This window comes from Typopeltis vanoorti, chromosome 7 (assembly GCF_054136105.1).
Source record: "Typopeltis vanoorti isolate ZY-2024b chromosome 7, IOZ_Tvanoo_1.0, whole genome shotgun sequence".
NCBI classification, from domain to species: Eukaryota; Metazoa; Arthropoda; class Arachnida; order Uropygi; family Thelyphonidae; genus Typopeltis; species Typopeltis vanoorti.
In genome coordinates, this window is record NC_143555.1 from 80,657,409 (window position 1) to 80,685,352 (window position 27,944).

A 27,944-nucleotide genomic window follows, 5' to 3' on the forward strand; every position below is an offset into this window, starting at 1 on the left:
CATGATTTTCATATGAATAGCGAATATTTGCTTGTTTTGCAAAATTATACAAACATGGTGCTACTGTTTTTAACTAATTAAAAAATAGAAAAGCATGAAAATCTCTTCCTTAAAGTATTGGAATTCAGTACTTGTTTTGACCCTATCTTCACATTTCCTTTTCCTGTTACTCCTGAGTCATTTATTTGGTCTATAATCCTCTCCAGTTTCCTTACACTGCAGAGTTTCGAGATAAATATGAAAATTTTGATAGCAACAAGAAAAATAAAATACAAATTATCATCATCATCAAATTCCTGACATGTACCATCAAGGGGGTGTACAGGATATGATAGTACTACATGAAAAATTTACATCATAACTAACTTCCTATCTACAATTTTCCTCCAAATCAGTCTGTTACTTGGCAAGACTCCAACATTATCAAATCTTATATTTCTCTCGTCTAAGGCACTTTGTACCGTATCAATCCACCTATATCTTGGTCTTCCTCCAGGTCGTTTTCCTGCCAACCTCGCAGAGAACACTTGTTTTGCTAATCTTTCCTCACCCATTCTGTTTAAGTGACCATACCACCTGAGATTAGCTCTGCTATCGCATTCCTGGATGCTGACAAATATCAAGTTCTTTCCTAATATCCTCGTTTTTAATATGATATTGCCATTGATGCCATCTGTTCACACCTCTAATGTTTCTCAGGACTTTCATATCTACGGTCTCTAGTCTTTGGTTAAGTGTTTTACTTCTGATCCAGCTCTCTCAGATCCATAAGTTAAAACTGGTTTGAGCACTGTCTTGTATACAGCTAATTTAGTGTTCCAACTAATTTCTCTCTTATTCCATATGAATTTATTCAATTGACTTCCTATCATACCAGCTTTGTTGATTCTGTTGTCTATTTCCATATTTAATTTACCATCTTCATTAAAAATCGTGCCTAAGTAGCTGCAATGTTCCACATGTTCTCCGTTCAGAATGCAGTTGACATTTTCAACGATTCTACCTATTTTCATTGTCTTTGTCTTTTTATTGCTGACCTTCATACCATATCTATTACAACAGATATTCAATTTAGTCAGGGAATCTTGCAAACTTGTAGCGGATTTATTTAGAAGTATAACATCATCCGCATAAAGCAAAGAACTGACATTAACATGTTGTAAACGGAGGTTATTTATTGCTGCTGTGATTATTATTTTTATATATATTCCTTTCTTATTCTCACTGTTCCATCTTACTATTGCATACTTAGTTTATCTACAATAAATTTAGTTTAATCCTTTATCCAAGTGTATGCAAACAAAGTTTGCGCCTGAAAGGATCTTCAGGACTGGGGTAAAGTGGTACAACAACGGGCGACTCCTTGCAAAGGTGGAGCAAGCTACCAACACTCCTATCTCAGTATCTCCCATAATGCAAAACACATCTCCTTGCAGATATGTATAATGTTATGCATTAAGGGAAGGGCCACTACCCAGTCTAGTTTCAACCTTTATTGAGGTCTCTTCAGTGGGAGCCAGGCCCAAGTGGAGATACCAAGGCAGAAGCACTAGCAAGGTCATAGGAGCTGCCAAACGGTGTGCCACCTTTTTATTAAATTACTCTGGATTTAAAAGGATTAGAAAGGTGGCACACCGTTTGGCAGCTCCTATAGGAGGAGATGACCTTGCTAATGCTTCTGCCTTGGTATCTCCACTTGGACCTGGCTCCCACTGAAGAGACCTCAATAAAGGTCGAAACTGGTTTGGGTAGTGGCCCTTCCCTTAATGCATAACATTATACATATCCGCAAGGAGATGTGTTTTGCATTATGGGAGATACTGAGATAGGAGTGTTGGTAGCTTGCTCCACCTTTGCAAGGAGTCGCCCGGTGTTGTACCACTTTACCCCAGTCCTGAAGATACTTTCAGGCGCAAACTTTGTTTGCATACACGTGGATAAAGGATTAAACTAAATTTATTATAGTCTGACCAAGTGAAAAATAAACTTTTAGTTTATCTACCTTTCGCACTAAGAGTTTTATGCCTATGGATACTAGAAAAATTTATTTGATAAGACTGAGCCACCAGTATCTTTTAATTGGCATAGAACTCAGTAATACGGCCGGATAATTTCTCTCTCTCTCTTTCTCTAACACAAATTCCTTCAGTAAAACTTTACACAAACAGTCGTACTCTATTTGCACTTAACTATACGCTTCGGCTATCTTACTTGGTTTCCCGCTCTTAAGTTTGCATTTATTTTAGGAACAGTGCATTGTAAAATAAACAATCAGGTGACACTCTATTGACATATAATTAAAACACATTTATTTACAATAAAACAAAGTACATTACATAAGCGATAGGGAAGGTTATTCTCTCTCTACCTATCCTTATACTTTTGGTATAAAGAAACAAACTTTCCCTTTTCAATATTAAATGACTACAATGTTACTTCTCTTCTTAAAAAAAATCAAATTGCCAAGACTAATTTACTCATAAAGAGATTAGCTAGCTATGGCAAGTTATCTTACAATTTATATTCCAGTTAACAACAAATCAGAGGACTCTCTTATAGATATTTCTTATTACTATTTCTTATCAGTCCATCTATGACATATCTCTTAGATTACAAAAGAATGTACATAAAAAGATGGAACACACTTACAGAGTCTCTTTGTCACGACCCCTTCCAAAAGTCTTGCATCAAAGTCTCTATGGTTTTTCTTTCAATTCAGGCCTTAGGTTTCCGTCCGGAGAGTCTTGTTTCGGGGGGGGGGGGGGGGGGTGCTTCGGCGGATTAGTAGCGGGTCTTGGACTGCAATCTTCCTGGTACTCAAAAGCTGAGGCAAGAGGTTTCAGCATACATCAGCGATTTTCAACCTTTTCCATAATACGGTACACCTAGACTAATTATTAAAATTCTGCAGCACACTAAAAATAAAAAATATATTCTTTTAATTTTTTTTATGATCTGGCAAAAAATAGGCATAATTTTGATTGATTTACACACACAAGAAGAGGGAAGACCAGACACTAATAAATAAATGCACAAATTATGACATTATTTATTTCAATTAATTTGTTTTCATAAATCTCGGGGTACACCTGAAGATCTCTTTTGGCACACCAGTTGAAAATTGCTGGCATACAGGCTTGACGATCGCTCTGCGGCTTTTGGCTTTGGTAGACTTCCCACAGCACTAGGACGTCCGACCGGCACTTGGCATTGGCTGTTCTCCCAAATTTTCCTCTGGTGTGGATTCACCGTAAGGCTGCTCCTCTGGATCCAACTGCTTCTGGTTCTCCGCCAACTGCCTCGGGCTCTCTTCGGTAACAGCACTTCGTCTCTGCTCTCTCGGCTCTCTTCTGTCAGCAACTGGACCTCGCCTCTTCTCTCTCGACAACTGGACCTGGACTCCTCATGATGTTCAGATCAGTCCCCTTTTATTTTCACCTTCTCGGGACCTTGCACCAAGGGTGGTAAACCCCAAAGAAATTGGTAGTTCTCCTTGATCTTTTTGTTTTTGATAAGGCCAGCACCCCCCCCCCCCTTTCTTTCTTCTCCTTCGTGTACTCCTTTTTTTTTTTGTCTTGTCAGGCAGCAGAAACTTCTATGAAACTAGCAGATCTCTTTGATACTAGCCTTGAAGGTGTTCATGCGCAGAGCTCGCAAACAACTTTCTCACACACTTAATCATAAACAACTTTCTTGTGCTCTTATACATAGCTATTATACAAAACTTCCGATGGCAAAGCATTACCTTTTGGTTTTGACATTCTAGAAACTTTAGTTAAAACAGTAAATAGAATCAATTCCCATAGGGTTATTTACATTAATCTTTAACATAAAATACATAGAGACAAACAAGCTTATTTTTGTAATAGTTCTCGAGAGACTTGACCTTAGTAAAGACCGATGTAAAGCGCTTTGGTAATTCTAAGCTACATCGAGTTTTACAATCTCCAATTCTGATATCATGTTTAATACCACTGTCCTTTATAATGTGATCCATATAGATAATGAATAACAGAAGGGGATAATGTACATCCTTGTCTCACACCAGATTTAACATTAAACCATCTTCCTGTACTTCCTTCAGTTCTAACTGCTGACTTACAACTCAAATAAAAACTAAGTATTGCTTGATATAATGCCCCATTGACACCATATAATCGTAGCATTTTGAACATCTTTTCTCTTGGCATCTTGTCATATGCCTTTTGTAGGTCTACAAAACTTAAATAGATTTTTGTTATATTCCCACGATTTCTCAACTATTTGTTGTAAAGTGAAAATCTGATCCTGACAGCCTCTATTTGTCCTAAATCCAGCTTATTCCTCACCAAGCTACCCTTCCACAATCATTCTCAAACCATTTCTCAAATATACTTGAGAGAATAAATACCTCTGTAATTCTCACATTCAGTTTTATTTCCCTTTTTATATATGGGTACTATGAGAGCTCTTCCAATCATCTGGAATTCGTTCCTCTGTCCAGACTTTCTGAACTATGCAGTGCAGCCACTGCAAGACTTTTATACTTCCATACTTGAACATTTCTGGTCGAATATCATCTATCTCACTGCCTTTCCACATTTCAGGCTTTTTTGTTTTTTTTCTTTTGAAGTGAGTGATTCTCTTCATGAATTCAAATCTACTTTCAACAAACTTTCAGTATCAATTTCACTTCCTCAAAAAACCCTTGTATTCTTGATATTATTATTTAGTTTGTTGTCAATAATAATGTAGCCTATTACTGATTTGGTTCCTCTTACTTCCCATGTGTATGTGTATATTTTTATGCCTGAAGAAAGTATTACTGATTTTTAGATTGTCAAATATGCAGAAGTCCTTTAATAAAATTCCATTGTTATTAATTACTGATTTTCCCCTCTGATTCATTGCATCCTGTTATTGGGTTCCTTACTGTAGTGTTGAAATCTCCCATCAAGATTGTTGCTCTACTCTCTGATATCCTCAAAGGCTCGCTTTAGCGAGTACAGGAGTGGCAAACCCGAAGTACCCGATGCTGGACCGTGCCTTACTTCATGTAATGTACATCTGCATATTATCTGTAGACCGGTCCATACTCTTTCTTCTTTCTTTCTTTCTTTCTTTCTGGTTGTTACAATTCAATTCAACTCAATACAATTCCCCCAGTGCTATTAGAGTAGTCAAGGGCTAGAGGGTGAATCTTTTCTGTTCTACTATTCTCTTTCATCTCACGAAGTGGGAGTCTGCTTTCCCTCCGAGAAGGTAGGTTCAGAGGCCTTAAGGTGGCAGCCCCACCATTGAGCTCATCCTGCGAAAAGTTGGTAATCTATCCAGGGGAAATTTACAATTACTTGCAAATCTCTTGAAGAAGAAAAATAGGATGGATTTAATTGGATTCACTTTCTCTCTCTCTCTCTCTCTCTCTCTCTCTCTCTCTCTCTCTCTGTGCCTCTTTTTCCAGGTGTTTACAAGGCTCCTTGTTCTTGGAACTTATCATATTATGATCAAACTGAGAGATCTTCTAACATTTGCTTAGAAGAACACAAAAATACATCCACCACCATAATTATGGTCAGTAAGGTGTAGCTGACTATGCCTTTGGATACCTTGCACAGAATCAAATGGAAGAAAACTACTATGTTTCACCACAACAAATACAAATTTGAATGACTTTTTAGAATCAGCAGCAGATTAAAAAAAATTAACCTAATCTTAATAATAAATATGGTTGTATTAAACTTCCCAAGATTTGGTAAGCTAATTCTTATGTTTCCTGTTCAACAGCATCCATAGAGGGTGCCTCTCTCATAGGACTTTTCCATTTATTGTTTTGTGTGTGTGTGTTTTTACAATTTAAATGTTATAATAAATTTAGTTTAATCCTTTATCTAAGCGTAAGCAAACAAAGCTTGTGCCTGAGGTATCTTCAGGACTGAGGCAACTCGTGGTAAAGGTGGACCAAGCTCTCATCACTCCTTGTCTCAGTATCTCCCATAATGCAAAGCACATCTCCTTGCGGACATGTATAATGCTATGCATTAAGAGAAGGACCACTACCCAGACCAGTTTTGACCTTTATTGAATGTTCAAATACAGGTCAAACTCCAAAAACTCAGTGTTGTTCCCCCCAGCAACAGGCTCACCCTGCCACTGAGAAGAATCAGAACCAGTTGGCTCTACACCGTGGCAGGCTCATCCCACCACCGAGCAGAGCCGCTCATATCTCATCTGCCTCAGTTAATGCTCAGTGGTGAGCATTATACATGTCTATAAGGAGATGTGCTTTGCATTATGGGAGATACGGAGACAAGGAGTGATGAGAGCTTGGTCCACCTTTACCACGAGTTGCCTCAGTCCTGAAGATACTTAAGGCACAAACTTTGTTTGCTTACACTTGGATAAAGGATTAAATTAAATTTATTATAGTCTAACCAGGCGGGGAAAAAGTTACAACATCTTTCTCTAAATCAGAATAATTTAATAATAAGGTGGTACACATTTTGGCAACTCGTATAGGTAAATATGACTTCTCCATTGCTTCTGCCTTAGTATCACCAATTCTAGATCTGGCTCCCACTGATGAGACCTCAATTAAGGTCGAAACTGTTTGGGCCTTTCCCTTAATGCATAGCATTATACATGCCTGCAAGGAGATGTGCTTTGCATTATGGGAGATACTGAGACAAAGAGTGAAGAGAGCTTGGTCCACCTTTACCACGAGTTGCCTCGGTCCTGAAGATACTTCAGGTGCAAACTTTGTTTGCTTACACATGGATAAAGGATTAAACTAAATTTATTATAGTCTAACCAATTAGGGAAAAACTTACAACAATTTAAATGTTATTTTCGTGATAATGTCTCAGCGACTCAGAATAAATACAGAACTGAATAAGCATGTGTTTAATTATTTATTTGTGTTGCTTTTATTCCATTAAGCCTTATGAGTTCAAACCAACACGTAAGTCTAAATAGTTTTTAGTTCAAATGACACAGCTCTCAAAACTGAACTTCGGCACGAGCACTTTTTTAGGTAATAGCTGCTACAACCTCTTATAAAATAGGCAAAATACTGTTTCCTCCCCAACCTCTCCTGCAATCTATATACAATTCCCATCCCATATATTCAGGGTATATTTGAAGAGATGGCTAAAGTTCTTCACAGATAAAATCTATAATACCACTTTCAAATCACACATCTAGCTACCTTTATCTGTTCTTCTAAGATCAGCTTTTTCCTCTTGTACATCTGTTGTGTATAAAGTTGCTTATCGCTGCTGATTAGTCTCCTTGGATAGACTGGTTAGGCCTGTTAACATCTGCCTTGAACAAAAAAAACTACATCTACGATCATCTGTATAGCAAGTCATCACAGATCGACCATGCTCTGGATATTCTTTAACACAAGATTAAATGGATGGAGACAGCTATGCAGCTTAGACGTTGCTACAGGTCCGAGATACTATTTTTAGAATCAGCATTAGCTATGAGGAATGCAGTATGGCTGCATTAATTTGCCAAAGACTTGGGAGACAGTGATTCTAAGAGAACATTTTGCCCGACTTCTCTGAATTAACTTCATTGTTAATTCAGAGAATTCTTATCTGATTCGTAGAGCACAACTTGTTAGGACGTTAGCATGACAGCTGAGTTAGATAAAGCAAATGGCTACACAAGGATTCTTCTGAATTTTATAAAGCCATTTGAAAAAAATGCTACATGGAATTATTATGCAAATTAGAATAATTAGGGGTGGATATGACATTGGTTATGTGAATAAGAGGGTGGCTGATGGACAGATATCAAAAAGTGGTATACATTAGAGCAGAGCAGAGTACAGGTGAAAGCAGGTGACTAGTGATGTGCTGCAAGGTTTGTTTGTTCAGTGCTAGCACCACTACTGTTTAATTTGTATATAAAACTTATAGGAAGTAACCTGAAAGGAAATTTTCAACTGTTTGCTGATGAGGCAAAATTAGGTGGAGTATAGTTAATCAAGGCAATGTGGAAAACTTGTAAGATGATTTAAATAGGCTGTCAGTATGGGCAAAAGATGGGTATCAGTTTAATGGAGAAATGTCAAGTTATGCATTTTGGAATAAATAGATTATAAGCTATGTACCACATTGATGGAGTTGTATACTCCAGGAAATAAAGGTAGCTAGGGATTTAAGGATGTGGCAGACAGAGTTGAAGCATAAAGGATATATATTGCTAAGGTTGCTAAATTAGCTCATAAGATTACGTGGCTATTGAACACGCTGACAAGTATAAATAAGGAAGTTATTTCTCTTTATAAGGCCTTTATACATCCACAATCTGGATTACTGTGCTTAGATTGATCTCCCATGGTTTCTTGGGGGATAAGGAAGTGGTGGAGAGGATTTAGACTGAAGCAACCAAGATGGTGAGTGGTCTGTGGAAAATTTGCTATGAGGAAAGATTGGGGGGGGGGGGGGGGTGGACTGCAGCAGTTGGTCGATAGGCAAAAGAGAGGGATATGATAAAAACATTTTAGTTACTTAAAGGATTTTATAGGATTGATGCAGGGGAAATGCTTCCACACTTGCTAGAGGGGAAGGGGTTACAACAAGAGGTCATCCTGGGAAGTTGAGTAAAAGTCTGGTTAGTAGAAGTGTGAGGACTAGAATTTTTGCTTGGAGAGTTATGAATGAATAGAATGGGTTGTTAGTGCTTTGTATGTTAATGGGTTCGAGGAGAGGTACGATAGATTGTGTGGATTGTTTGGGGCTCCTGCAGTTAGTCTTTTCACTACATGGAGGTGCCCATACAACAATAATAACAATAATAATAATTAGTTCCTTTTCATTTATAGTTGAATAGTTTTTAAGTGCTACGTGCCCAGTGAAATATTAGTAAGTTTAATAAATTATCCTTCTCCCTCCCATTTATAGTGATGCTTATACTGTGAAGCACAATTATGCATAACCACAGCACTTAAGCCTATCTATATGTAACCATGAGAAATATCTGAGGAATGTGTTTAAAAAAATGTACATTTCTCAGGCTTGATATCAGACATATGTAATATTTAAAATGTTAATAATAAAATATATAAAATATAATAAATTGAGCAACTTCAATCACCATTATTGTTTTAAGATTATATAGTTCAGCAGCATGTATTATTATTTATGCATACTTATTATTGCTATTTAAATATTTTCTTTAGTCTTAATTGTCAGCTTAGCCTTGGAGAAACAAGAAAAGTTGGAGCATTTGCACCATGTTCAAAAGCACCTGATCCATCACTCCTTCCAGATATATTCTTTCCTGATACTCCTTTCTTGAGTCTTATGCAGCATGATTCAGATAATAACCTTATTCATAACAAAACAGAAGAGCAGGATGGAATAAAAAGTGCTGATAAAAATGCAAATGTTGACGTAGCTCATACAAATAGGAACAGTGTTACAGACATTGAGAATTCGGTAGACTACAATTGTAATGCTAGTGATGTTTTTCAGAAGTCAAACTGCAGTGATGGTTTTGAAGACTTTGTGATGGTTGAATTGGTAAGTCATTATTTTTCAGAGTACTATAACTGTGAAAATGTTTTATGCTAGCAGGAGCCCTTTGAGATTGACAATACAGTATAATTTTACTATGTCTCTGTGCTTGGAAACAGTAGGATAACTGTAATTAATCACCTCACTCAACATTAATCTCTAGCCTTTGAAAGCTTAATGGTCTTTGAGCACTTTAATAGTCTGTTAAGCTTTTGCTGCCACCTACCTCATTACAGCATTTCACAGCATGATAATTTTATCACTGTCAGTATTAGTGCATATAATATATTAAGTTTAACTATTTTGACCAAGTCTTTTTTTGATATTCGAAACACAAAAACAAACTTTTTAATTGATAAACCTTTCATCCAGTTGTCACAAAATACATGTGGCAGGTTGCATCACCTTAATATGTTCATGCCAGGTCATGTTTCGCATGTGTTATACATCTAGCAATAGCTTGCTTGACTTTATTACATGTCACTTCTAATTTATGTAGGCAGGTACATTTTTACAGATTCAGCACTATGTATGACATTGTCAATTTCAAGTTTTTTTTTTTTTTTTTTCAGTAGAATTTTCTTTTAAAACTATCATCATCATCGATTTCCTGAAATATACCTTCAAGGGATTTTCAGGTTACTATGACAGCATTACATGATTAAGTTTACATTATTATTAATATTAATCATTAATAATTTTCACCTAAGGGTCAAATAACTGGAAGAAGATCTCCACATCGCCTTTCAGGAATGCAGAAAACCAACTGGGACTTCTGACCTAATGTCCAATCCTCACCTTCACATAGTGTGTCCCAGTATCTACTGGGTACTGAACTAACAAGGATGGGCTGGCAATTTGGGACTTAGCCACCCAAATTGTACTGAATAACCTTATATTAAGGTTAAACCACAAATGCATATGATGGTACAACATGATAAAATTTCTTTCAAAACTAATATTTGTGAATTGTTTACATAATGTACCTATACTTAGAAATTTGAAAATACAAACAAGTATAGAATTTCTCTTGAATATCTGTGAATCATACAACTGGAAAGCAAAAAGTCTTTTGTCTTCTAACCTAACTTTGGTTTCTCTGGAAAGCACACACACAATTCGTCACAAGCCTGATAGATGGCAAACCAAAAGTAGGAGATGATTGTATCATTAATAATGATACAATCATCTCCGGGTAGAACTGTATCAAACAGGTACATCTTGCCAGGCACAACTGTATCACATGATACAGTTGTGTCTGGCATGAACACGTTATTAGTATTTAACAGCCTTTATATAACAAACTTCTTACCTTTGACCTCTAGACCAAACTACTGAATTGTATGAAAAAGGGACGTAAATAACTTGTAAATATTTCAATGTGGTAATTATGTTGATAGTTCTGGATCTCTGGAAGAGACTCTTTGGAGATTACTGAAAGCAACACAGTAAATCTTTTTCATCTTGTATTTACTATAATCATAAATACCACCTGTTATCTGCTCCTGAGTGGTGTGGGGATAGATTCACAAGATCTTACTTTTATTTTCCAGTGAATAACTTTTTGCATTATTATCTATGCTACATCTAGTAACAAAAATTCAATACAAAAGATAAAATTCAATGATAGTGAAATCATTCTGCCATTCAGAATTTTGATATACCACTTTTTTAAGTAAATAAATTTACTATTATCTGTTTTTTATTTTTTTATACTAATCCTATACATGAGAGCTCAAAGGAACTATAAGCACATCAATTCCATGTCTAGGATGTAGATGCAGACTCAGAAGTTTATTGACTTTTTTTTTGAAGAGCTGCAGGTTGTAGTTATTTGGAAATACTTCTTGCATTAGGCTGTTCCAGAGGACAGAGGTAGATGGAATTAAAGAGGAAAAAGAAAAGCAGTTTTGGTGTGTTTGCAGTTGCATAATAAAGGGGTACTGGGCAACTGCCGCTGTTGTCTTAACAGGTGCAACAGAAAGTTGTGATTGCCAGTTGAGTGGCCAGTGGTCACTGCCCCACTCAATTTTTCATACATGCATTCTCCATACATGCATCCTTCATGTATGGAGAATCAGATGCCGATGTCCCTGTCCCTTTTTTTGAATTCTATCTTTGGGGAGGGGAGAGACTTAGTTGTATATTAATATCATTGCATGTTGTCAATATATTCATTGATAGTTACATTATGAGCTTGCTAAACCAATTAATGAAATTAGCTTGGTTTCCATAAATGAGTGTGGAAACCATATGAAATATGAAATATCTTATATTCTGAAAACATCTAGCCTCAAACAATGAATAGTATTTTTTTTTTGCTTCCTATAATTTGTTTATCTTTTAATATTTAAAAGATTGGATCCCTTAATAGTTATTATTCTTGTACAGTGAAAATCAGATCCTGACAGCCTCTATTTGGCCTGAATCCAGCTTGTTCTTCACCAAACTTCTCTTCCACAATCCTTCTCAACTGTTTCTCAAGTATACTTGCATATATCTTACCAGGAACACTCAGTAATGAAATGCCTCTGTAATTCTCACATTCAGTTTTATTTCCCCTTTTTATATATGGGTACTATGAGAACTCTACTCCAATCATCTGGAATTTGTCTCTCTGTCCAGGCCTTCTTCTGAACTATGCAGTGCAGCCGCTGTAAGACTTTTATACTTCCATACTTCAGCATTTCTGGTCGAATATCATCTACTCCTGCTGCCTTTCCACGTTTCAGGCTTTTGATGGCTTTTTCTACTTCAAGTGTGGATATGTATTCCTGAAAGTATGCCTGGTCAGTTTTTTTACCACTGTGATGTCATCACTGCTTGTTTCAGTTAGCAGTTTTTCAAAGTAATTACTCCATACTTGAAGGATATCTTTTTCTCCTGTTTTCATGTCACCTTTATCATCTCTAATTCTCTTTACAGCACTCTTTCCTCCATTTCTTAGCTTCTTCAACAATCTCCAGAATATCTTGCCACCTTCTTGATATTTATTTTCTATGTTCTTGCCAAAGTCCTCCCATGACTTTTGTTTAGTTTTACACACTGTTTAACTTTCTTACATTTGTCTGTATTCTCTAAGAGCACAAGCTGACTTATTTCCCAGGCACGTTTGATATGCTTTCTTCTTTTGCTTCACTGCCTCTTTAACTTCCTGTGTCCACTAGGGAGTTCTGATTTTTCTATCCTTGCACACAACTACACCACATGCCTCTCTGGCTGAATCAGTGAGTGTTTTCTTCAGGGCTTGCCACTGAATCTCCAAGGTTTGGTTCCTGCTCTCAAACTCTTTCGTTTTTTCATGAATAATATTTGTGTATTTTAGTCTACAGTTCACATCTGTGAGCTGCTCAACTTTTATTCTCTTTAAAACTTTGTTACATGTTCTTCTTTTCAATATGAAATTCAGTTTTATCCTGCTCAAGACTAAATGGTGATCACTTCCAATTTCAAATCCTCTGTACACTCTGGTGTCCTGCACCAGTGGGGAAAACATCACTATCAATAATAACATAGTCAATGAGACTTTTCTTATTCCTTGCCTCTTCTCTCAATGTGAATTTGTGCACATTTTTATGTTGGAACATTGTGTTAGTAATAACCAGTCCATGTCCTGAGCAGAAATCTAACAGGTATTCACCATTATTATTAGCTTTGCTCTTTTCTCCAAATTTTCCCAAAATATTTTTGTATGTCTCACAATCATTTCCTACTCTGCTATTTAGATCCCCAACAAGGACCTACTTTTCCTTTTTCATTGTGTCAGTTGCTTTCTCTAAAGCTTCAAAAAATTCCTCCACTTCTACCTTAGTAGAACCTTCTGTGGGACCATAAGCACAAATAAGTGTCATTGTCCAGTTCCCCATTCTGATATTTCCCCACATCACTCTACTTGAGACTGCCTGCCATTGAAGAAGATTAGCCTCGTATTTTGTGTTGAATACTATGGCTACTCCTTCTTTTCCTTGATTGTCATTGCCTGAATATAACATTTTGTATTTATTGCTCAGAAAGATCTCACCAGTTTTTCTTTTTTGGTTCAGTCACCCCTATTATGTCGATCTGATACCTATTCAATTCCTCAGCTAGCTCCATTTCTTTGCCATTCAGGCTTCTTATGTTGATAGTACTGATCTTGAACTCTGGTAATGTTGAGTTGGGGTAAGTTTTAGGATTTGTTCCAGTAGCTGACTTTTCACTGTTTGCCCTGGTTCCCTGGTGAAAATAACGGGGGGGGGGGGGTCTTGTTTAACCGGGTGATGCTGCCAGCTAGCATGAAATTCTGTCATGTTGTACCATCATTTGAAATTTTGGTTTAAGCCAATAAGAATACAATTTGGTCAGCTAAATCCCAAATTGCCAGCCCATCCTCGTCCATTCAGTATCCAGGTAGATACCTAATAGGGTGCACCATGAGAAGGTGAGGATTGGACATTAGGTCAGAAGCCCTGTCGGTTCTCCGCATTCCTTTTAAGGCTAGGTCTCTCAGTTACATAGCTTTGAACCCTTAGAGGCTAATCTTCTTGCATGTCAGCCAATATCAAGTAGAGTGATGTGGACAAATATCAGAATAGAGAAATGGACAATGAGACTTATTTGTGCCTATGGTTCCACAGAAGGTTCTATAATGGCAGAAGTGGAAGAATTTTTTGAGGCTTCAGAGAAAGCAACTAATACAATGAAAAATGAAAATTCGGTCCTTGTTTGGGATCTAAATAGCAGAGTAGGAAATGATTGTTAGATATGCAAAAATATTTTGAGAAAATTTGGAGAAAAAGAGCATTGTTGGAGTTTGCTCAGCACATGGACTGCTTATTACTAATGTAACATTCCAACATAAAAATGTGCACAAATTCACATGGAGAGAAGAGGCAAGGAATAGGAAAAGTTTCATTGACTATGTTATTGTTGATGGTGATATTTTCTCCCTGGTGCAGGACACTAGAGTGTACAGAGGATTTAAAATTGGAACTGTTTTGAGCAGGATAAAGTTAAATTTCATATTGAAAAGAAGAACATGTAAGAAAGTTTTAAAGCAAATAAAAGTTGAGCAGCTCTCAGATGTGAACTGTAGAGTAAAATACACGAACATTATTTTTAAAAAAATGAAAGAATTTGAGAACAGGAACCAAACCTTGGAGGTACAGTGACAAACCCCAAAGAAAACATTGATTGATTCAGCCAGAGAGGCATGTGGTGCAGTTGTGTGCAAGGATAGAAAAATCAGAACTCCATGGTGGACACAGGAAGTTAAAGAAGAAAGCATATCAAAAGTTCCTGGCAAATAAGTCAGCATGTGCTTTCTTAGAGAATACAGAACTAGCAATGCATATAAAGTATATTAATTAAAGGTAACTTTAATAAATAACTTCTATATTTCGGCAACGTCACGTTGCCATCTTCAGGAACATAAAGATATGGTGTGTGCACGCAGGCACTAACAAAAGCAAATGTGGAAGAAAGCAAAAAACTAATATTGTTCCTAAAGTCCTAATGGTGCCCTCTGGTGGGCTAATTTGGTTGACTTGGCAGTTGGGCTGAAGTTCTCAAAATGTAAGTCTCCCAAATTTGGGGTATTTTCATGCACCCAAATTTGTTGAGGTTAGGAATGTTTTTTAGAGCTGCTGAAGATTCCTTGAACAATCTCTCGTATTTAAACTTGCTGCGGTGTATTAGAATTGAAGGAAGTACAGGAAGATGGTTTAATGTTAAATCTGGTGTCTGAGAAGGATGTACATTACCCCCTCTATTATTCATTATCTATATGGATCACATTATGAAGGAAATCGGTATTAAATCTGATATCAAAATTGGAGATGTTAATCTCAGCCCTTTGCTTTATGTGGAAGATGCTATACTTCTAAATAAATCTGCCACAAGTCTGCAAGATTCCCTGACTAAATTGAATAACTGTTGTAATAGACATCGTATGAAGGTCAGCAATAACAAGCCAAAGACAATGAAAATAGGCAGATGCATTGAAAATGTCAAATGCATCGTGAATGGAGAACCTATAGAACATGTAAAAAATTTCAGCTTCTTAAGTACAATTTTTTTTGAAGATGGTGTTGGAATGTACTTCTTGACTCTATGGTTCGCCATCTTGTTGTAATGTTGTTCTTAATAAAAACAATTAATTGCTGGTTGATTACTAATCAAGATGTAGGGAAATTTATATTTATACTGCGCCACCCTATATTTAGATTAGTCTATGTAAAATAGTAGAATCAATCTTCAATTAACTTAGCAGTCTCCTTATTCATACAGGCCGAATTTAATATTTTTCACTTAGGACTCCCGCAAGGTTCGAACTTTTTATGAACGGTGCAATGAAAAAGAATCAGGCACACACAATATTGAAATCAACAAAACATTTAATACAAGGTTATATGACCAATACATAAATTTAACTCCGAAAATAAGATAATACAATTTGCTTAGTTCTTCAGGTCAAAACATTCATATTAAATTAGACTTCAAATCTTCAGATATAAATTTCACAGTTCTCTCAATAACAAAGATTGTTCACGCTGATCAATACTACAAAATTTCTTGCTAAATAAATTTGCTGGTATCACTCAGTTACACTCTATATTTAACACTTATAACATTATTAATCGCGGCAGTTATTGCTTCAAGGGGAATTATTTTCAACTCCTAACTTCGGCTAAATTCAGTGAAACGCCACGGTAAATGTTAGGATATTTGAGACGGAACTATCACTTAAACCTTCACACTTTAATAAAATAAAATAGGACTGTTCTTACTGGGATTAATCCTTAACACATCAGATTCAATGTGAGCACATTTCAAACTATATTCACTTGTTACTTCGATGGAACACTATTCAAAAGAATTCTTCAAGGAGATAACTGAATTATTATTTATCGCGCTACACAATTCTTGACAGGCTTACTATAGGGCAGAATAATTATTCCATGTTTACTACTGTTCTAATAAATTGAGCTTTGTACAATCCTTCTTTAAAGCGATATAGGAATACGTAGTAATTCTAAAACTTAGTGGATTTATTCTGAATCTTCTATTAATCTTCCGGTCTTTTAGTTATCCTATTACGGCACTAAATTCCTATTACTGCCACTGCTGACTTTACTCTCAGCTATCTATAAGTTTTCTCCTCGTTTCCGTACACTTCTGAATGCTACTCCCTTGAATTCCCTGCCCTTCAGTGTTCCTTTTTACTTTTACCTCTCGCTTATATGCCTTCCTTCTTCCCACCTAAAACTTGTTCACCCCGTCCAACTCATTAATTTCTCTTCTCCCAATTATCGAAGCTCACACCCTACCTCGCGCTTTCTATTTTATTTCTATCTCCATGGCAACGATCGAAATAGAACGTAAAGCATTAACGTCACATAAGGTTATACCTTTACACTAAGTAATGAAAAATAATAATAAAAATATTATAGTTACTTAATTTCGCTTTCATTTCATTTACAAATAATAATAGTAATGAAATATATGTTACAGTTTATATTAGGCACATAAAAGTTACATACATAGAATTCCTCATAATATTATTGAAGGAATAAAGTAATAAGATAAATGTTATTTACTACAGAGTCCTTTCAATAGTATAATATACATTAAAATTGTATAATTAAATAATAGCTGATAAAATTCAAGGATAATACATGAATAATAAATCTTAAGCAAGGGACTAACAAATAATATTTAAACAAGTCTTGCTTAGTATATGGTAGATTATGTTAAATGTGAATGAAGAATAAAAATATACAAAACAATTTCATTCACAGTTTAACAATGGTAAATTAAATATGGAAATTGACAACAGAATCAACAACGCCAGTATGGTAGGAAGTCAACTGAATAAATTTATATGGAATAAGAGAGAAATTAGTCAAAACACTAAATTAACTGTATACAAGATGGTGTTCAAACCAATTTTGACTTATGGATCTGAGAGCTGGGTTAAAAATAAAACACTTGACCAAAGACTAGAGATCGCAGATATGAGAGTCCTGAGAAAGATTAAAGGCGTGATCAGATGGCATCAATGACAATATCATATTAAAAATGAGGATATTAGGAAAGAACTTGACATTGTTAGCATCCAAGAATGTGTTAGCAGAACTAATCTCAGGTGGCATGGTCACTGAAACAGAATGGGAGAGGAAAGCGTAATAAAACAAATATTCTCTGCCAGGTTGCCAGGAAAAAGACCCAGAGGCAGACAAAGGTATAGGTGGATTGGTAAAAAGTGCTTTAGAAGATAGAAATATAAGATCTGATAATGTTGTAGTCTTGACAGGTAACAGATTGATTTGGTGGAAAATTGCAGATAGGAAGTTAGTAATGATGTAAGTTTTTCATGTAGTACTATCATATCCTGTACACCCCATGAGGGTACATGTCTTGCTTAGTTGATGATGTTCCAATCATCTTCACTGTATCACTAAGTATATTTATTCTTACCTGAGGTAATTTAATTACAAGCCACGCAAATCACAAATTCTTTACCAGAGGAAAAAAGTTTCTTTTACTACTTCATAAACAAAAGTGTATCAGAGTAGAGCTCTTCGTTAAAGCCATTTTACAGTTTCCGATTTCTTTAATTGCATCACTTGTTCTAAGAAAATTATCGTTGATGTCCTTAAGACAGAAGACAAATCTCTCTATTTTGGTGTTTCTTCAAACGTTGAAATAGAACATCTATTTAATATCTCATTTTATTTACTATTCATTTGTTGAACAGTATCAACTTTTCCAATCAAAGGAGTCAGTCACCTTGCTAAGATTCACTTTTCAGAATTCTCTATTAATATATTCCAACTGTCAAGTTTTCCAAAAAACTTCCTAAAACAAAATTCTCTGGTCTGCATTTGCAAACTTCTGTTCTCTCTGCTTTTGTTTCCTGTGATACCCAGGTACCAAACACTCTCTCTCTGTCAGCTGTCAATCACCCATCAATCTCCTTGATGAGCATGCACACTTGTTCAACTAAGCAGCAAGCAAGAATCAGTAATGACTGACATGTCATTGTTAACAAAAAGAGAGTGTTTTTATAATGAAGAACAGATATCACAGCACACTTAACATTTGTCAATTACAATAAAGAATAATTGAAATTCTTACAGTTATATGATATCCAGTTAGTACAATAAATTTCACATACTTTACATTTTATTTTAACAAAAATATCAGTTTCTTATCAGATACATCGCAAGTGTCAGTTTTACCTTGGTTATAAAACTAAAACTAATAAAATAATTAATAATAAAACTAATAAAAAACATGGAGAAACAATTTTAAAAAGATTCATAATTGCAATGTATGATTATTTTTACAGCACAGTCCCCTGTTCAACAAACTACCATCATATGGTCTACTTTCTACTCTCTTTGCAGTTGTGTTGCCAGTCTTCTCTCCTCATTCTCCACCATCATCATCATTCTTGATATGTACCCTCAGCAGGTCTACCGGATATTACGATAGCACTACATGAAAATATTACATTAATACTAACTTACTATGAACAGTTTTCCTCCAAATTAATCTGTCAAGACTCCAATATTATTAGATCTTATATTTTTATCTTCTAAGCACTTTTTTGCTGTATCTATCCACCTATATCAGTCTTCCTCTGGGTGTTTTTCTTGCCATCCTGGCAAAAAAACACTTGTTTTGCTAACCTTTTTTTCTCCTATTCTGTTCAATTGACCATACCACCTGAGATCCCTGTTAGCACATTCTTGAATGCTAACAATGTCATGTTCTTTCCTGATATGCTTGTTTTTAATATGATACTGCTATTGATACCATCTGTTCACTCACCTAATCTTTCTCAGAACTTGTATATCCGTGGTCTCCACTCCTTGATCAAATGTTTTATTTCTGACCTAGTTTTCAGATCTTGAAATTAAAATTGGTTTCAACACTGTCTAGTATATAGCTAGTGTAGTGTTTTGACTAATTTCTCCTGTATTCCATATAAATTTATTTAGTTGACATCCTACCATACTAGCTTTGCCTGTATGATAGGAATTTAATTTTTATTTAATTTGTCATCTTCAATAAAAATTTTGTGTAAATACATGAAATGTTTTACTGGTTTTATAAGTTCTCTATTCAGGATGCAGTTGATGTTTTTAATGTTTCTGCTTATTTTTATTGTCTTTAATTTTTTATTGCTGATTTTCATACTAAATTTATTATAGGCTATTCAATTCAGTTAGGGAATCTGTAGAGTTATACTGGATTTATTTAGGGGTATAGTATCATCAGCATAATATCACAATCACAGTACACTTAATTACTCTTCTTCATTTGACAAACCTTGTAGTGCAAGTTGTGATAAAGTGTGATGATGCTTCAAGATCTTCCATAACTGGTGTTTTGGTTCAAGGATACGTTGTTGTTGTTGGTTGGTGAATTTAGTTCTGACATAAAATTGGTGATTTTTGTCTGTTTTTATAACATATTTTTATTAAGATATTTCAGTAATAAGTAGAAGTTTAAAATGGTGCTAAAAATGCACAAGAAATGTAATGCTAAGAAGAGGAATGCAGTTGAGAACAAGAAGGCTAACCCTGCTCACAAGGTTATTGAAGATATGGAGTAACCTGAAAAAGAATCAGGTTATAGAAAATTAATTAACCTCCAAAATAGCAAAATTAAAGCAGATCATCAGAGAGATGATGCAGGAATTACAAAAGGTCGAGAGGCGTTTAAATGAACATAGGGAGGAAAGGAAAATTAAGCAGCAAAATAAGAAACAACAAAGCACGGAAACAGGTAAGTCAGGAAGTAAGGGAAATCAGGTAAGTGACGTTGTTTGTAAAAAGGGTGCTTAAGGGTCAAAGCTGTATAACTGAGAGGAGACCTCCACATAGCCTTTAAAGGAATGTGGAGAACCGACCAGGGCTTCTGACCTAATGTCCAATCCTCACCTTCTCGTGGTGCACCCTGTTGGGTATCTACTTGGATACTGAACGAACGAGGATGGGCTGGCAATTTGAGATTTAGCCAACCAAATTGTATTCTTATTGGTTAAACCAAAATAAAAAATGATGGTACAACATGACAGAATTTCATGCCGACTGGGACGTCGCCCGGTTAAACAAGGCCCCCGTTGTTTTCGCCAGGGAACCAGGGCGAACAGCGAAAAGTCAGCTACTGGAACAAATCTGAAAACAAACCCCAACTCAACATCACCAGAGTTAAAGATCGGTACTATCAACGTAAGAAGCCTGAATGGCAAAGAAATGGAGCTAGCTGAGGAATTAGATAAGTACCAGATCGACATAATAGGGGTGACTGAAACAAAAAAGACCAAAACTGGCAAGATCTTTCTGAGCAATAAATACAAAATGTTATATTCAGGCAATGACAATCAAGGAAAAGAAGGAGTAGCCATAGTATTCAACACAAAATACGAGGCTAATCTTCTTGAATGGCAGTCAGTCTCAAGTAGAGTAATGTGGGCAAATATGAGAATGGGGAACTGGACAATGAGACTTATTTGTGCCTATGGTCCCACAGAAGGTTTTACTAAGGTAGAAGTGGAGGAGTTTTTTGAGGCTTTAGAAAAAGCAACTGACGCAATGAAAAATGAAAAGTTGGTCTTTGTTGGGGATCTAAATAGCAGAGTAGGAAATGATTGTGAGACATACAAAAATATTTTGGGAAAATTTGGAGAAAAGAGCAAAGCTAATAGTAATGGCAAATATCTGTTGGATTTCTGCTCAGGACATGGACTGGTTATTACTAACACCATGTTCCAACATAAAAATGTGCACAAATTCACATGGAGAGAAGAGGCAAGGAATAAGAAAAGTCTCATTGACTATGTTATTGTTGATAGTGATGTTTTCTCCCTGGTGCAGGACACCAGAGTGTACAGAGGATTTGAAATTGGAAGTGATCACTATTTAGTCTTGAGCAGGATAAAATTGAATTTAATATTGAAAAGAATAACATGTAAGAAAGTTTTAAAGCGAATAAAAGTTGAGCAGCTCTCAGATGTGAACTGTAGACTAAAATACACAAAGATTATTGAAGAAAAAATGAAAGAGTTTGAGAACTGGAATCAAACTTTGGAGATTCGGTGGCAAACTCTGAAGAAAACATTGATTGATTCTGCGAGAGAGGCATGTGGTGAGGTTGTCTGTAAGGATAAAAAAATCGGAACTCCCTGGTGGACACAGGAAGTTAAAGAGGCAGTGAAGGAAAAGAAGAAAGCATATCAAAAGTTCCTGTCAAATAAGTCAACTTGTGCTCTTAGAGAATATAGAGACAAATGCAAGAATGCTAAACACTGTGTGAAACTAGCTAAACAAAAGTCATGGGAGGACTTTGGCAAGAATATAGAAAATAAATATCAAGAAGGTGGCAAAATATTCTGGAGGTTGTTGAAGAAGCTTAAGAATGGAGAGAAGAGTGCTGTAAAAGGAATTAGAGATGATAAAGGTGACATGAAAATGGGAGAAAAAGACATCCTTGAAGTATGGAGTAATTACTTTGAAAAACTGCTAAATGAAACAAGCAGTGATGACAGCACAGTGGTAAAAAACACTGACCAGGCATGCAGTCAGGAATACATGTCCATACTTGAAGTAGAAAATGCCATCAAAGGCTTGAAATGTGGAAAGGCAGCAGGAGTAGATGATATTCGACCAGAAATGCTGAAGTATGGTGGTATAAGAGTCTTACAGTGGCTGCACTGCATAGTTCAGAAAGCCTGGACAGAGGGACGAATTCCCGATGATTGGAGTAGAGCTCTCATAGTACCCATATATAAAAAGGGAAATAAAACTGCATGTGAGAATTACAGAGGTATTTCCCTACTGAGTGTTCCTGGTAAGATATATGCAAGTATACTTGAGAAACGGTTGAGAAGAATTGTTGAAGAAAAGCTTGGTGAAGAACAAGCTGGATTCAGGCCAAATAGAGGCTGTCAGGATCAGATCTTCACTTTACGACAAATAGTCGAGAAAGCATGGGAATATAACAAAGATCTGTATTTAAGTTTTGTCGATTTGGAAAAGGCATATGACAAGGAACCAAGAGAGAAGCTATTCAATATGCTGCAGTTATATGGTGTCAATGGGGCATTATATCAAGCAATGCTTAGTCTTTATTTGAGTTGTAAGTCAGCAGTTAGAATTGAAGGAAGTACAGGAAGATGGTTTAATGTTAAACCTGGTGTGAGACAAGGATGTACATTATCCCCTCTGTTATTCATTATCTATATGGATCACATTATGAAGGAAAGTGGTATTAAACATGATATCAAAATTGGAGATGTTAATGTCAGCTCTTTGCTTTATGCAGACGATGTTATACGTCTAAATAAATCTGCTACAAGTCTGCAAGATTTTCTGACTAAATTGAATAGCTGTTGTAATAGATATGGTATGAAGGTCAGCAATAAAAAGACAAAGACAATGTAAATAGGCAGAATCATTGAAAATGTAAACTGTGTTGTGAATGGAGAACCTGTGGAACAAGTAAAACATTTCAGCTATTTAGGCACGATTTTTAGTGAAGATGGTAAATTAAATATAGAAATAGACAACAGAATCAGCAAAGCTGGTATGGTGGGAAGTCAATTGAATAAATTCATATGGAATAAGAGAGAAATTAGTCGGACAAGACAGTGTTCAAACCAGTTTTAACTTATGGATCTGAGAACTGGGCCAGAAGTAAAACACCTGACCAAAGACTAGAGACTGCAGATATGAGAGTCCTGAGAAAGATTATCGGCGTGAACAGATGGCATCAATGGCAATATCATATTAAAAACGAGGATATTAGGAAAGAACTTGACATTGTCAGCATCCAGGAATGTGTTAGCAGAGCTAATCTCAGGCGGTATGGTCAGTTAAACAGAATGGGCAAGGAAAGATTAGCAAAACAAGTGTTCTCTGCCAGGTTGGCAGCAAAATGACCCAGAGGAAGACCAAGATAAAGGTGGATTGATACGGTACAAAGTGCTTTAGACGATAGAAATATAAGATCTGATAATGTTGGAGTCTTGACAAGTAACAGACTGATTTGGAGGAAAATTGTAGATAGGAAATTAATAATGATGTAATTTTTTTCATGTAGTACTATCATATCCTGTACACCCCTTGAGGGTACATGGCAGGAATTTGATGATGATGATGATGATGGTGATGTTTGTAAAAAGTATGTTATTTGGTACGTCACTCTATAATAAAACATACTACTGATGAGCAAGTTATCACTTGAAGTTTTCCCAGAGTGAAAATTACGAATATAAAGGCAGCAATTCAAAAGCAGAAAAGAAAAGTAAACAAGATTATAATTTTAGGTACTGACGACTTAACTAGCGATAAGTTCATTATGAGAGAGGACATGAAATGATTATTGGAAGAGGTGAGAGTGAGGAGTGAGAAAGTGAAAATCGTTAATATATTACCTCGATATCATAAAAATGAATTAAGAAGAAGAGCTATGATGGCAAACGATTTGATGCATAGGTTGTGTAAAAGGAAAGGATGTGAGTTTTTGGACATGTGGAGTGAGCTTGAGGGAAGATTGGATTTGTATAAGAGGGACAGCCTACACCTGAATGCGTTTGGTATGTATCAGAAGTCTTTAAAAACTAATAACTGGTATGAGACCTAACACAGTCAGGAAAACTAAATTATAAAAGGAGGAATGGTGAGAACATGAATGTAAGAGGAACAATGTTATATAACTATATTAATGATGGGAATGGGCTTTATCATGGAAATGTTGATGAGGAGAGAGCAGTTTCAGCTTTGTGTTCATCCAGTTTGGACCCATCAAATGTGTGCAAAGATGTCTACGTGTATAAAGCACTAGAGAAGAATCGAGATCTGCAAGTTGTCCAATAGTGTCGTGCAGACAAGAGTATACAAAAGAGCATGCAAGTAAATTATTATATCTGTACACGAATGCTAGGAGTATCAGAAACAAAGGGGTAGAGTTTGTTGCCTTGGTCAATATGTTGGGACTTCAGATTGTAGGCATTAGAGAGACTAGCTATCAGAATCAGACATACATACATAGTGGTATCGTGTGTAAAGGGTATACTATTTTTAGGAAGGATAGAGAGGAGAGGAGGGGGTGGCATGCTGCTAATGATATCGGATGACTTGAATCCATTGAATTCAGTTAGAATTAAGACCTATGATTGTAGTACTAATACTAACAGTATTTCATCTGGCAGTAAGTTTGAAGCCATGTGGTGTGAGATGGAGTCTAACAAGATCAATTACATAGTACAGTTTTGTTACAGACCCAGTGAATCAGTTACTAGTGATGAAGAAATGCATCACCAAATAGATGAGATGAGTGCGAAAAGAGCAATCATAATGAGAGATTTTAATTATCCAAATATTGATTGGGTAGCAGAAGAATCTCATGAGAAGAATGAAAATGCATTTATTGAACTGTTGTGGAACAACTTCCTCAAGCAGCATGTGACAAAAAGGAATTTGAGGTTTAAGAGTGTTAGATTTGATTATAGTGTCAGAGGGAGTTTTAGTTAAAGATGCAACTATTCTACCTCTGGTTGGTGACAGTGATCATGCTTTACTCACTTGGGAAGTGACTAAGTTTTTGAATGTTCCATTCAGAAAAAGTTACATGCTGAACTACAAAGCAGGAAATTATGACCAAGTGAGGAGTATATTGAGTTGAGACGAATGGGATTGGTTGCTGGATGGGAAGAATATCGACAGTGAATGGGAAGCATTTAAACAATACTTAAATGATGCAATATCAGATTGTGTCCTGAGAGTGTGAAAAATAAATCCTGTCAAATGAATGTGTAATCATATTAAGCAAGAGATTTGTAAGAAAAGGATGATGTGGAAGGAATACAGTGTGTATAAGGATGATGTCCATTATGAAAATTATAAGCAGCAGGCTAAAATAGTCACAACTGTTGTATGGAAAGTAAAGTCAGAGTATGAAAAGGAACTGGCTTTTCATGCTAAAGACAACCCACAAGAATTCTGTTGATATGCTGCAAGTAAAAGAAAGAATGAATATGAAAGAATGACTCTTCTAAATGTAGATGGCCTGAGGGTAACAGATGCAGAAGAGGTTGTGCGACTAACAAGTGCTGATTTGTTAAAACCTATCGACCTGGTGTATGCAACATTGAGCTCACTGCTACCTGTTCACTGGATGAAGAAACTGGGGTGTATGAGGAAGAGATATTAGATCTGTTGCACAAACTGAATAAGAGTTCAGCAATAGAGACTGATGGGATATCAGCACGTGTGCTAAAAAAGAGCGTTCAGCTGAACTGGCTATTCCTTTGAACAGGCTGTTTAATATGAGTCTCAGAGCAGGGAAGATTCTGCAGGAATCGTAAGAATATATGGTAATTCCATTGCACATGGGTGGTGCAAAAAACCGATGTATCCAACTATCGATCAGTTAGTATTATCTCAGGAGTGGTGTTGAAGATTTTGGAAAATTTGGTTAAGGCTTGCATTCAGAAATGGGTTGACAGTGAATCTCTACTTTGCAATGAGCAACATGGTTTACTGAGGGAAGGTCATGTTTTAGCAACTTACTCACATTCTATAACAATGTTATTACCATTGAACTAGAGAAGGGGAATGGATACACCATGATGCTTTTGGATTTTGCTAAGGCTTTTGACAGAATGCAGCATAATAGACTGCTGCTGCATCAATTAGAGAATATCGGTTTGGATTATAGAATATTAGCATGGATAAGAAGATGGTTGACTGACAGACATCAAAAAGCGGTACGCAAGGGATGTGAGTGCAAGATTTAAGGTAACCAGTGGTGCACCATAAGGATCAGTTCTTTGTTCACTGTTATTAAGTCTGTACATTAATGATATTGGGAATGATAAAGAATTTGACAAGTGACATGCAGCTATTTGCTGATGATGCAAAGATAGGTAGAGTAATCAGGAATGCTGCTGATGTGCAATACTTGCAGAATGATTTGAATAGACTGGAATTGTGGTCATGAGAAAATGGATGTCAGTAAATGTAAAGTCATTCACTTCAGTGTGATTAGATATCTAATATATTATATTGGTGGGATTATGCTACAAGAAACTGATGAGGCTAGGGATCTTAGAGTGTTAGTAGATAGGAAGTTGAAGTTCAGGGACAAGTATCAAAGGTTGCAAATACAACTCAAAAGATAATTGCAATGCTGAAATGAATGTTCATATATAATGATAAGGTTGTCATTTTTGCCTCTTTACAAGGCTGTGATAAACCTCACTTGGACTGTTGTGCACAGGTCTGGTCTCCTGGTTTCTGCTGTGATTCTGATATAGTGAAGAGACAGTGCAAAGGAGTTAAAAATGATATCAGGATTGCAGAATACTGATTATGAAGACATTGAGAATTTGTAGACTGCAGACACTAGCAAACAGGAGAAAGATGGGTGATGTTATTGAGACTTAAACTTCTGAAAGGGTCATACAGGATTTCAGTTGATGGAATTTTTCAATTTATGAAGGGCGGGGAAGTGACAAGAGGGCATCCTTGGAAGCTGAGAATGAATGCCGCTGAGCGCATGAGGGCTAGATTTTTCTCTCATAGGGTGGTGTGTGTGTGTGTGTGTGTGTGTGTGTGTGTGTGTGTGTGTGTGTGTGTGTGTGTTTGGAATGGATTGCCATTTGATGTTGCGAGTGCAGTCAGTGTGAACGAATTCAGGAATAAGTATGATATCTGGTGCATGTAGTATATGGCCTCCCTTGATGAGTCCCTGACTCTCTGGAGGTTTCTCTTAATAATATTAATAGACATAATAGACACTTATCCTTTTGCTATTCTTCATTAGAGTGAGGATAACTTTGTGAACTTCAGTACCCAAGTGCAGCTCTGTCTTATTTCCTGCATGATTGATCTCACTTCACTTCTTACTTTTGATAATACTCAGACCAAAGAGGAGTTCAGATTTCTCTTCTTAGGCTGACTTTACACCTTTAGCATTTCCTGGCACAAACTATCTCAGCCATAGTCTTATTGTCTTAAAGTACTAATGAACATTCCTTCTTACCTGTTACAACTGCTAACACAGTCGTCGTCGTCCGGTAGCATCCTCTAGCAAGAAGTGATGCAGCAGATGAGCAGCTCTTCTCCATTTCTCTCTGTCTGTCACCTCCGTCATTCTTCAACCAGTCCATTCCACGATGTCATTGAACCACTCTCTAGTTGGTCTTCCACGTTTTCTCTTCCCCTTAACTTTCCCTTGTAATATAGTTCTTGTCAGGTGTCCCAAAGAGCCTCTCAGAAGATGTCCTGTAAATCTGGTCTTTCTTTGCATAATATTCTTGAGCAGTGTTCTTTCCATCCCAACTCTTCTTAAAACTTCTAGATTTGATATTCTCTCTGTATAGCTAATCTTTTCCATCTTTCTATAACACCACATTTCCAACGCATTAATTCTTTCCATATCTCT

General features: G+C 36.2%; 1 protein-coding gene across 1 annotated transcript in view; it reads left to right on the forward strand.

Annotated features, from left to right (window-relative positions):
- Positions 1 to 27,944, forward strand: part of Atg13 (Autophagy-related 13) — a 163,268-nt gene that overhangs the window by 93,736 nt on the left and 41,588 nt on the right. The window contains exon 6 of the mRNA XM_090395985.1: positions 9,170 to 9,512. Coding sequence (XP_090252111.1) covers positions 9,170 to 9,512 — 343 coding nt within the window. The remainder of the gene's footprint in view (positions 1 to 9,169; positions 9,513 to 27,944) is intronic.